This window comes from Urtica dioica, chromosome 9 (genome assembly GCF_054948205.1).
Source record: "Urtica dioica subsp. dioica isolate 48M chromosome 9, U.dioica_male_clone48M_v1_H2, whole genome shotgun sequence".
Lineage (NCBI taxonomy): Eukaryota > Viridiplantae > Streptophyta > Magnoliopsida > Rosales > Urticaceae > Urtica > Urtica dioica.
Window position 1 is genome coordinate 15,400,129 of NC_142764.1, and position 12,171 is coordinate 15,412,299.

The 12,171-nt window shown below is 36.1% G+C and overlaps 1 protein-coding gene across 2 annotated transcripts; it reads left to right on the forward strand.

Annotated features, from left to right (window-relative positions):
- Positions 1 to 9,034: 9,034 nt before the first annotated feature.
- On the forward strand, positions 9,035 to 12,171 carry LOC149385235 (zinc finger MYND domain protein). Of its 2 annotated transcripts, none has more exons than XM_089627097.1 (4): positions 9,035 to 9,260; positions 9,389 to 10,690; positions 10,950 to 11,345; positions 11,430 to 12,171. In XM_089627097.1, the coding sequence occupies exons 2-4, from the start codon at positions 9,710 to 9,712 to the stop codon at positions 11,928 to 11,930; spliced, it is 1,878 nt and encodes a 625-aa protein (XP_089483223.1). In that variant the 5' UTR covers positions 9,035 to 9,260; positions 9,389 to 9,709; the 3' UTR covers positions 11,931 to 12,171. The 2 variants fall into 2 exon arrangements, with proteins under 2 accessions (XP_089483223.1, XP_089483224.1); XM_089627098.1 differs by having other exon boundaries at positions 9,512 to 10,690.

Here is a 12,171-nt window from a genome sequence, read left to right on the forward strand (position 1 = left end):
GTCCTTGTGGAATGAGTATTTGTAGTTATTTCTATGTGTTTTCTTTTTAATGCACATTAGTTGTTATACTTATTGGCTTGTTTGTTGTGTTCAAAATAATAATATTTTTTATAATCTTTTAATTTGTTATCGGACTACTTTTAAATGGTATATTACTTTGTTAACTTTCATGATTGAATATACTCAGCCCACAATGCATGTAATTTTTTTTTTATCTTTCGTGATTGAACATGGTAATTTTGTAAATAATTAAGTGGTTGAATCAGTTGTTTGAAAAAACCTGTCATTTGGACTGATGATATGCTTGATGCATTGATCGAGTCATTGTTGGAACAAATAAAAAAAGGGCTAAAATTAGGTGGAACATGTTACGGTGGCTAATATAGTATTTGATACTTTTAAGGGGGAAACAATCAACGCGGACCATGTAAAGAAATAGAATAAAGACCTTGAAGGAAAACTTTACCTTGGCTAAAGACAAGATAGGTGGATTCGGTTTCAACCATTCTACTTAAATGATTGAAGCTCTGACCGATGTCAGAGAAACTTATATGTAGGTAATTTTGTTGTTTTTCTATTGTCTTGAAGTAACATTTTTTAATGTTATTTAATCTTCTATTATATCATAAAATTATTGATAGTATTACACTTATATTAAAATGATGTACATTAAATTACATTTAGGAAAAAATCTACTTGTTATTTTATTAATATTACCAATTTAAATAATCAATTGGGCACTACTAAATAGTTTCTAAAATCATATATTGTAGATCTTCAAATATAATAGTGTTGAATTATATGGATGTTTGCTTCTAAACTTAACTTAGGTGGAGTTGAAATGATATCATATTTTTTTTCTTCAGGAAAATCAGCAATGAATTAATTTTAAAACAACATAATAAAAGTATAATTCATAATTGGCTTTACAAATGTGATAAATTGTAGGTACATCCAAGTGCGTATAAGCTTCGGTACAAGTCTATTAGGAAAACGACAAAATGGACTTAGTTTTTGGAGTTGATGAAGCAACATGAGGTAATTCAACGGCATGCAAAAATGATTACGATGCATGGATACTAATTAAGTTTACCTTATATTGCACAACGTCGACAACCATATCTATGAAGAACATGAATCATCATCTATAGTTCCTTCTTTATCCAAGAGAAGTTCCAAGAAAAAAAAAAAGGAAAAATGAAGGTGTGACCGAGGAAATGAAGCTTATCCGAGATGGAATGAAAGTTGTAGCAGCGTTCAGGGACGATGCCATAAACTTTCTTCAGGGGGGGTTAACTATAAAATTGTAACATTGTTTTGTAATTATCCATTGAAATAAATCGATTAAAAAATTGTTATTAAGGTTATGGATGATAATTATTTTTTAAACTGAGTTGTGAAGGATAATTATTTTTTTAAAATAAGTTATGGGAAAAAATTATAATATGTATTTGTTTTTTGAAAATGGATTATATAGGAAATTAATTTATTAAAAAGTCAGGGGGGCTAAAGCCCACCCTGAGTTGCACATGCCTTCGTCCTTGGCAGCGGTATTATACAAATCCAATATGTTGGGCTTGGATATATAGCAACTACTCTTTCAAGTGGTTGAAATATAGAAGGCAAAAGCAAACGGTCTCAAGTAAAAGTTTACAAAGAACTCACCGAAAACATTTTCCCCCCGATCACCGCAGAACGACATCACATATGGATGGAGATGCGGTCTAGATTGACGAAATTCGATGTTTGATATATGTTAGGACTTTCATTTAAGTTTCAAACAATGATATGATAGTTGTATGTGAGAAATCTTATTTTAAATTAGTAATAGACTCAAAATTTTGCAATTTCATTTTGTGGTTATTTGTTATATGTTTGAACATTTTTCGTCATGATAATCGTTTTTAGCCTAATGTTGTTCAGGTGTTCACTGTGATAAATGTTGTCCTAAAAAACATTCTTTCAAATATATATATATATATATATATATATATATATATATATATTTCCTTTGTGTTTTCCATTTTTTTCATTTTTAGGACATTTAAACAAGAATGGGAAAATGGTAGGGTTTTTTTTCCTTTGTATTTTCCACTACTTTCAAACATAACAAATAATTTTGGTTTCCTCACGCAATCTATTTTCATTTTTCTTCAAATTTTCACCTGCCTTTGTATTTTTTTCGAGTTCCAAATGGACTCATTAATTTGTGTGCATTTAAGAGAGCACCTAAATTTTGTCCACCGAATCCATTGGATGTATGACGTACGTCGAAGGCCAAATAAAAAAGGCTTGGAATTTTGTTTTATTCAAATCTATGAGGTTGATAAATATTTCGAAAAATATTATATTTGCAAATTTGATTAGGTAGAGAATATAGTTCATCTAAATAAAAGAATGTATTAACAAAAAAAAAAGTGGTTGAGATTTTTTCTGCTCTTCCGTGCGAGGAAAAATTCGGCCAACATTGTTGTAGCAGAAGTATAAAAAAATTCTCTCTCTCTCTCTCTCTCTCTCTCTCTCTCTCTCTCTCTCTCTCTCTCTGTGTCGTGAGAATTTCAATATTCTCTTGTCCAAAAAATGTGTGTTTTATTATGTCAACGAAACCTCTCGTTATTTTCATTAGAGCAAATATGGAGTTACCCACAATTTGGTGCACATTTATTTGGAGAATAGCCTAGAATACTTGGTGTGGATATCCAAAGATTCAACAAAATTCATTAGGAGACCTCAGATTCTGGAATTTAGAATTGAGATTCATAAACAACAAAAAGTTTGCATTAGATCTAACCAAAACCCTAATAATTGGACAACCAAACCGAACGATATAAACCAAACAAATTTTTTCGGTGTCATGTTAAAAACTAAAAAATCGTTTTGATTAATAAAATTTGAACTTCATTTTGGTTCAGTTATTGTTTTTTAAAATATCAAATTCGGTAAAACCAAACTATACCCAGTATAATAAATATGGGTATAACTTTGACATGTATGTGGTTAGGTTATAAGGCAGTCTGGGTAGCTAGCCAAAGCTTCTAGGTTCGAATCCAGTAGTTGACAAGGGCTATTATTATTGCTCCTGCTCGGCTGTTACATACCATTTTTTTTGTATAACAAGCTTAATTTTTATATACAATAGTAACCAAAAATACCGACACCAAATCGAATAAAATGGTTAATCAAAATTTATTTTTTTGTTCAAACCGGATGGTTTTGATTTTAAATTTTGTAAAACAAAAAAAAATCGGTTTTGGTCCAAAATATTGCCAAAAAACCGATCATCCCGATCTAGTTTCAGCCCAAATTTGCATGCCCGCGAATTCGTAACAGTTTTTCGTAAAATCTAAGAAGAGATGTTAATCGGATTAAAACAGAAGCGTAGGGAATAAACAAACGAATAAATTTTTTTAACCTTTATAATGACTATTGTTCTTCAAACCATCGATTATATAATCATAAGCATCTAAATTATTGCTTGCATTCTATTAAGTAGCGTACATGTTTTTTTTTTTTTTTTACATTTATCATGACAAGTCTCAACAAAAATCTCATCAATTGTTTCCACCCCTTTGATTCATCCTCATTCTCCATTATTTTCCCACGTCCCAGGAAATTAGATATTTTTAGGATTTTCACCACCCCTTCGTACATTTCCTTCTCGGTACCAAGTGATTTTAGTAATGCCATCGCAAGTCGCAACATATATATAACGTAAACAACAACAATTTCGTGATCTAATGATAAATGAGTAATGATATGTTATATTATTACTTGAGATTTCCTGACAGTGGTCACCACCACCACCGACTTCTCATGACTATTATCTTTCTTTGAGCCCGTTTAAGCATGTAATGTATATATGGATACTTCACGAGCACACACGCTATATGTGGTATAACCTTGAACACTTAATATGTGATACCCTGAAATTTAGTCATTAAAGGAATTATTTTTTTTTTGTTGTTGCAAAAATAGTGTTATGAAAGTTTAAGGTTAGGTATATGCTACTTTTTTTTTAATATAGAAGTGCTATATATACATTAGCTGGGTAATTCTTTTATGTAACCTCCTTTTAATAAAAGTGTGTATAGTTTGTACGGCCTTAATGATGTGCATAAAGACATATAATGTGTAATTATTATCTAAATAAATATGTGTGAGTATATACATATATAATAAGAAGCAACATTTTCTTATTAATATTGCTATGGTCATGGTGTACGCTGATGTACACTAGATCACATGCATACATATACTTTTATATATAAATACATATCATAGAAAATTAGAGTTAATAATATGAAGACTAGTAATGGGTACTTGCTCTTTTTAAACATGGACTTTTGATTTTGAATTTTCACCGTATAGGAATATTAAGTGGGAGATTTTGTTTGCAGTAAATTTTGACTTAATGCACATTGATAGCATTGATATGGTATTCATTAGTCAAACCTCTTCTTTTTGAATTTTCTATTCTGCTCCACTTTTATGTTCTCTCCCACGCTCAGCCTAACCATTCTCCCTTTTCAAAAAAAAAAAAACAAACAAACAGAACAAACACAATTTTCTTATAGTTGTCATACATATTATTTTGAGCACGTTAAGAGTATTATACCACCAAAGTTTCAATCTATCAAGGTATTATCAAAATTTTGTTCTTTCTCTTTCCTTCAGTTATCATATTTTTATTATGAATATTTTATTTTATAAAAAAAATAGATTTAAATCTGTTTGTTTCTAGCAGATTTTTTTTCGGCCTGTAAGAAACGCCTTATTTTCAAAGGCTAAATGTATTATTTTGATCCAAAAATTTTATACCTGGATATATAAAACGTTTTCAGTTTGTGTTTAAAATTTTATGTTTTTTAGATGAACGAGTTTTTTTTTTAAATCTTTTACGATCAGTGCGCAAACTCTGTGTCTGTTTTGAAACAACGTGGTAATTCATTTTTTTAAAAATAACTAAAAAGGTATTTTCAGCTGAAATTTTTATACATGTTTATTTCATGTGTTATTGTTATATGATAAAAATTTGGTGGTTTTTAGATGAAATAAATCAAGGGTTTGAGTGCTTTTCCGACATGTGCGCAGACCTGTCTCTTTTCTCTAAAACTCAAGTTTTAGATAATATACGTTTAAATTAGTTTCCGTCATGTTAGAATCCGATTTTGGTCTTATCACTGAAGACTAATATGTTCAAATTTATATTTTCTAGTCTCTGGAATTTTTCCAGAATTTTTCTCTGAAATTATTTTTTTTCCCGGAAACCGAGAACGAAGGGTATTTTCGTCTTTTGACGTCCCTGTTCCTTCTCTGATATTTTTTTTTCCAGAAACTTTGTTTTGTCTAGAAATATCTTTTAAGAACCTAATTCCTATCCGTTCGAATAGGTCCCGAGCCGAATAGCTTTTCCAATCGTTCGAAAGTCTAAGAACTTTTCCCCGACTCAATAAGGTGAGAATAATCTGACTACAATACGGATTAGTTTAAAATTAATTATGATGAGTGTGTGATCTGAACTGGTTAATACGTGTTATATGATTGATTGTGTGATATTTCTTATATGCGTGTATGTGTTATTGAGTGAATTGTGATTATTATGTTATGTCTTGTTATGAATATGATGAGTTTATGTATGAGTTTATTACAACTTTGGTATAACATGTTCTTTTTATTAGCATGTTTTATTTATGTTTATGTCATATGTCATATGTCATCTTTGTATGTAACGCAAATAATCAAGTGATAAGATAACTAGGAGAGTCGTACCGCCTCGAGCTACGGAGGTATTAAGAGAATTCTCTCGAGCCGACCTACGGGCTCATAAATGGAGTTTTCTCATATGATATGTTTATTAGATGATGCGAACTATGAGAGGTCGCAGCCCCGTAGTTCGTTTCCAAAGTGTACACTGAAATTGGTATGACTACTCTAGGGGCACCCCGAATAAAATATGATAAGATTTATGATACGAAAGACCATGACACCGTTAGAATTAAAACACTAAGTAATCGGTCATGCATTGCATTACTCATCTCTTTTTGTGAGTCATAGTTATTCTCGCTGAGCGTTAGCTCATATTATGTGTATTCGTCCATATTGTAGGTAAGCAACATATGAACAAGTGAGGAGGGTGGATCAGCGGCGTTTGATGGCTAAGGGGTTGGGTTGTGGTTCCGCTCACTTATTTAAAAGACTTCCGCTACGAAATTTTTCTAAACACTCGGTTTGAGATTTTTTTATGCTTACGATACTTTCTAAGTTTAATTAGTTTTGCAAAACTGAAGTTGAGTTTTTAATGTTTTATTTCCGTTGAATATTCCAACCATCTACTTTAGTTTGGAATTCCGAATTAAGTATTTCTCTTATTTTCATCAATTGTTTTTGTAAGATTTCAAGTGTTGGTTATTTTCAAGGTTGTTTTATTTTAAAGTCTAACCTTATTAAATTTATGAAACGATGTTTAAAAAAAAAAATTATCCACTATTTTTTTTTTCTAAGTAAGAGAATTAAGCTTAGTATGACGGTTCGAAAAGTCGGGTCGTCACATAATACTTAAAAGGCATGACTATTCTCGAGAAGGGAATACAGACGTTAGGTTTCAACAACTCATCAAGCTTTTCTTTTTCTTCTTCTTCCAATTATCTCTATGTTTGCTCAAATTCCCCCAAAAGCACAGAATAGGTGGCTTCCCATTAAATATTGCCATGTGATGAGGAGTAGAAAGATTGAAGATTGTTGGAGAGAGTGTTGGTAGTTTCTTTCAATTATTCAAAAATTCTTTAAAACTTTTGATATTAGTTCATGAAGCTCATAACATAAAATTTATCAGAAAATTATTTTTCGTATTTAATGCCGAAAAGAGAATTCATAACAATTTAATTCAAATAGATTTTTGCTTTTATAGTCGTTTTAGATAGAACCAAGGAATCGCCAACTCTTTTCTCACTTAATTATTCCAAGAGATGTCGGAATAATTCTTTCTTTTATTGGGAAGTGGTATTGACAAAATTTCCTTAATCCGGAGAGAGAAAATTCGATCAAACAGGCACAAATTCCAAGTAAGGAATTACATTGTATTTTATGTTTTTCCTCAAACCCTAAGCCACTTCTTTATAGTTTTTGAAGCTTACCCAAATAAAATATGAGCACTTTCCTTATTTGGTCTTAGTTATTTAATATGAGATATTATTCTATTAATCAAATATCTCCAAGTTATTTTTAAAAAATAAAATATTCAGATCATATCTAATATTTATTTACTATACACATTAAAATACATTATCCGGATAACTGAATAATATAGAAAAAAACACGATATCAATATATACTCCAAATGTTAAAACCTATTTACACGATCAAGATTAGTAAATAAACTGTAATTACAAACATATATCGATATCATATAATTGCTTACATGTACTCATTTCTCCAAGCCAAATCAAATAAGTCTTTTGAGTTAACCAAGAGACTATACCGTACAGACCCATGAAATTCGATGTACGGAAAAGAAAAAATGACATACGACAACCCCTCAACCATAGAAAGGATATTCAATTTCATAAACTCCTTTTTTTACGGCAAAAAACAACCTCTACCATGATTTATTACACTACTTGAGAAATATTCATCATCTAAAATAATCAATTTTACCATTCAAAATTAATTTATATACAAAATTTAATATAAATTAAATTAAATATATTCCAAATTTTAAAAGTAGCTTGTCGTAGCGCACCGCAAATATGGGACTGCACGAGATATGAAATGCACAAAAAAATTTGAATCCGTGAAATCATCCGACCATGTACACGAATCCATTAAAAAACTTAAAACATTCAAACCAATAAACTCATATTTATGTCTATAATCTTAAGCTTTCTCAATAAAATCTAACCTTATATGAAAATCTTGACAATCACCGCGTGAAAAAGACAAAAGAAAAGACAAGAAAGCAACGACAAGGCGATTTGTTGCACCAACGCGCAGTGAAATGTGATGATAGGATCCACGGGCGTTGAAATTCGGCGGCGATAAGAGCGATACTAAGAGAGAATGTCGAGTGATAATGAGAGAAAATAAGTGGGAGAATTGTTATTTGAAATATGTGTACACGCAAGCACGAAGCCAGCTGTTGCTCAGAAGGTGTTGTAGCCCCTCTCAATTTTTTTTTTTTTTTTAAATTTACCTTAAATATTTACAAATTAGCTCTCCTTGGACTTTTTCTGCATATTAGCCCCCCTAATCTAGAATCCTGGCTTCGTCCCTGTCTACACGAGTATGTAATTTTTTTTTTTTTTTTTATAAAACTACATGTATTTAAAAGAGAGAATTTTAGGGCGCAATATTTATAAAATAGCGGCTATTTTAAATCCTGTAAAAAATAACGTTTCAAACAATAAAAAATTATTTTCTTTATAAATGAAATTATAAACAATAAAAAATAACGTTTCAAACAATAAACAATTATTTTCTTTATAAATGAAATTACAAACAATAAATTAAGTTAAATAGAACCCAAAAAATAACAATAAAAATAAATCGTTAATTTCACAATAAAAATTTTAAACATGCTACTCTTGCAAAATAAAAAAATAAAAAATAAAAAAAAAAGAGAAATTGCTCAATTTGCCACCAATTTTATAATTTTTTCCCACTTTCCACCAAAAGACTAATTTTTCCCAAAATGTCACCGAGATGTCAACATTGTTGACATTTATGTCAACAATGTTGACATCTCATAGTGAAGCGCAAAAAATAGATGTCAACATTGTTGATATAGATGGTGACATTTTGGGAAAAATTAGTGTTTTAGTGGAAAGTGGGAAAAAATTATAAAATTGGTGGCAAATTGAGTAATTTCTCTAAAAAAAAAAACGACTTCTATAAACAATTACCTCTATTTTAGAAATTGTAAAATTTGACACATGGTTAGTGGAATAATGTCTAATACTTATTTATGCATTTACACCTGTAAAAGTAAAACACATCTGGGTTATTATTTCATTATTATTACTACTTTACTACTGGTTTTAATTCCGTCATTACAGTTTCACGGTCTTCTCTTTTTCCTGTCAGCAGGCGTTGAGCGAGTTCAATCACCGACGCTTTGATTGGGATCTGACTCGTTCTTTAACTCAGCACTGCTTAACTTCCGAGTCACTGCGCTCCGAAACTCGGAAGAAATTAATTTCGGCACCAGTTCAGTCTCCTAAGCTGATAAAGAGCGGACGAGCAAGCTCTTTACTCTGGCAAACTCAGTAAGTTCTCTAATTCCATGTGTCATCTTCTACGATTTCAAAGATCGCTCATTTACTATTAGTGAAAGCTTGAATTTCGTACGGTTTCCTAGCCTAAATGTGCATGTGTATGTTTACTCGAACTGTAGAGCGATTAATAGCGGAGTCCTTTGTTCTATACCTGCAATGAAAACGCGAAGCAATCATAATTCATGACTCTTCCTATATAATCTCACGCGAGTCGTTCTTGGCCGTTTTTACTGTTAATCCAGATGGAGAGTGGGGCAAAAATTTCAATTGGGATTTTGATTGTTTCAAAAGAACTATTCAGAGCCAATGATCCAAGTGTGTCGTCGTTCTAAGCCGTTTTTGAGGTCAATCTAGTTGGAGAGTGGGTGGTGAAATTTCACTTGGGATTTCAGTTGGTTCAAAAGAGGTATTCAAATCAGTGGGAAAAAAAAGAAGCAAGAATGGATTTGCATTTGAAGAGCCTTTTCGATAGATTCCAAGAGCAGTTCGGCTCAGGCCCGGGGCTCGGCCCAGGGTCCGGGACTTGCCTGATGAAAGTGGAAGGAGTGACCCCGAACCACATCAAGTCGGTGTTCAAAGCCTCGGCTTCTCTCTACAGGACCGAGCCGTGGAAAAGGCTCCGGCCGGGCCACATCCTCGGCGTCAGAGTCGGGAAGGACTCGGACTGGTCCGGCAAGAAACAGCCGTTCCCGTGCGTCCAGTTCGTCGGAGGCGACGGCGGGGACGTCGGCCTCAACATGTTCAGGTCCGAGAACGACGCGAGGAAGATGACCGGCTCGAGAGAGACCGCGAGGGCTCCGAACGTGGAGCTCTTAAGGGTCACGTTCGAGCCCGAGTCCTCGATGTTCCCTTCGAACCGCAAGATGGTGAAGGCCCTCTCGCTCGAGCCCTCCGGGGCGGCCAACCGCAGCTTCCCCGTGATCGACGTGGCTCGCTGCTCGTCTTCCAAATCCCTCCGGTTCCGGAGCCCGAGCCTCGAGGAGCTCCGATACGCGTACGCGGTCATGAAAGGCGTTTCGATGGTCCACACGCTTCTCCAAGTGGACGGAGGCGGGCCCAAGTGGTCGAGGCTGGCTCATTTCGAGCCGTTCATCGAGACGGTCGACGTGCAATGGGGCCCCGAGATGGGCAAGGGACACGACCTGGTCGCGGTCACGGTGTCCCATCCCCCGGGCCAGGCTCACTACCACGAGGAGAAGGGGAGCTCGACGCCCGGGTCGACCCCGACCAAGTACGCCGAGCCGCCGAGCGACGACCACCACAGGCTCGGGGGCTCGAGACGCTGCGCGGCTTGCGAGAAGGAGGTCGGAGGAGACGAGGGCCTCTGCTGCGGCCGGTGCCGGGCCGCCATCTACTGCGGGCCCGTCTGCCAGAAGCAGCACTGGAAGGACGCCCACAAGAGCGCGTGCGGGCTCTACAAGGTAAACAAACCGCGAATCTAGGATGTGCATATGCTTTGTTTGTTTTATGTGTCCATTAGGTAAATAGTAACATTTACAGTTTGACATTGCTAAATAGCCACTTTCATATATTTATTAGGTCACGTCATATTTATGGCTATTTACCTGAGAATTACGAAACATTGGCTATACAACAATTCCAAACGTTTCAGTTGGCTATTTACCTGATATTTTGTTGTTTTTTTTTATTTAAACTGGATGTGCATGTGGGTACTAAAAGGCGATGATGGAGAGAGAGGAAGAGCTGGCGATGAAGATCTTCTCGTTCCCGAGGTCGGCGGCGGAGCAGCCGTGCAGGTGGCTGGAGTCGGTGGGGGTCCACCAGAGAGGCATGTGGAGGAGGAAGTGCGGGTGCTACTCTCACTGCCCGTTCGGGCTCCTCCCGGCGAAAGGCGGGCCGTGGGGCGGCCTCGACGAAGGAGAGTACCCCCGAGACTCCCCTTTCCACCCCAGAGACGGGCTCTCCGGCCCCATCCTCCTCTCCGGCTGGTCCGAGTACTACAACCTCCGATCCCTCCCTCTTTCCAGCCCCGTCGCCCACATCCTCTCTCACCCCTTGACCCTCTACTACGTCCTCACCGCCCTCGCCATCGCCTCGAAGAATCTCCTCCTAAAGGTGAATGCCTTTCTATACAAACTTTCCAATTCCAAGGCGAATTGAGTTGAATTGAATGGATTCTGATTTGGGTTTGCGGTGAAGGGCGAGGAGGTAATTCTCCACTACTTGGGGCCAGAGGGCGAGCTGGACTGGATGCCGGCCTTTGCGGAGGTGGGCCACCTTCTCAACGGGTCGGGAAACATCCACATCATCATGGTGGGGCCCGAAGTGCCGACGAGCCTCTCGGGGACCACGTCGGGGATCGGGAGCCGGGTGAGGGTGAACCTCGTGAGAGGGGCGTACCAGGACGAGGCCACGTACTTGCCGGCCCCGCACGCCGTCGTGGCTCTCAACTGCTCGCTCGACTGCGACCCCGCCTGGACCGGGGCCCTCGCTCTCATCAAGTCGATGGGGGTCCCGGCGTTTTTCACCGACCAATCGGAGATTTCGTGCGCCAACGCCAAGCAGGCTCTGCGCAGTAGCGGGCTGCATATCACGCACCCCGTTACGCCGAATCCCTTTCGCTCACCGGTCAAGAAGAACGAACCCTCCAATAATCTCCCCGCGTATAGCAATGCCTTTGTGCTTGGGGTGAATACATGAGTTTTCAAGAATGAGGGTAATGTGTATCCGAGTTCTTTTATTTATTTATTGTATTAAAATTTTATTCTTTTACAATTCCACCGGAATCCAGTGTACCGTTGGCACTGTGTTTTACCAGAGAACTTTATTAGCTTGTTCATTAAATTTTGTTATTTGTTTGGAACAGGTTCATCATGAAGTCACTATAAAATTGTTGGGGAATATCGTCTAGATATATAATAATATGGAATATTGAATTTTA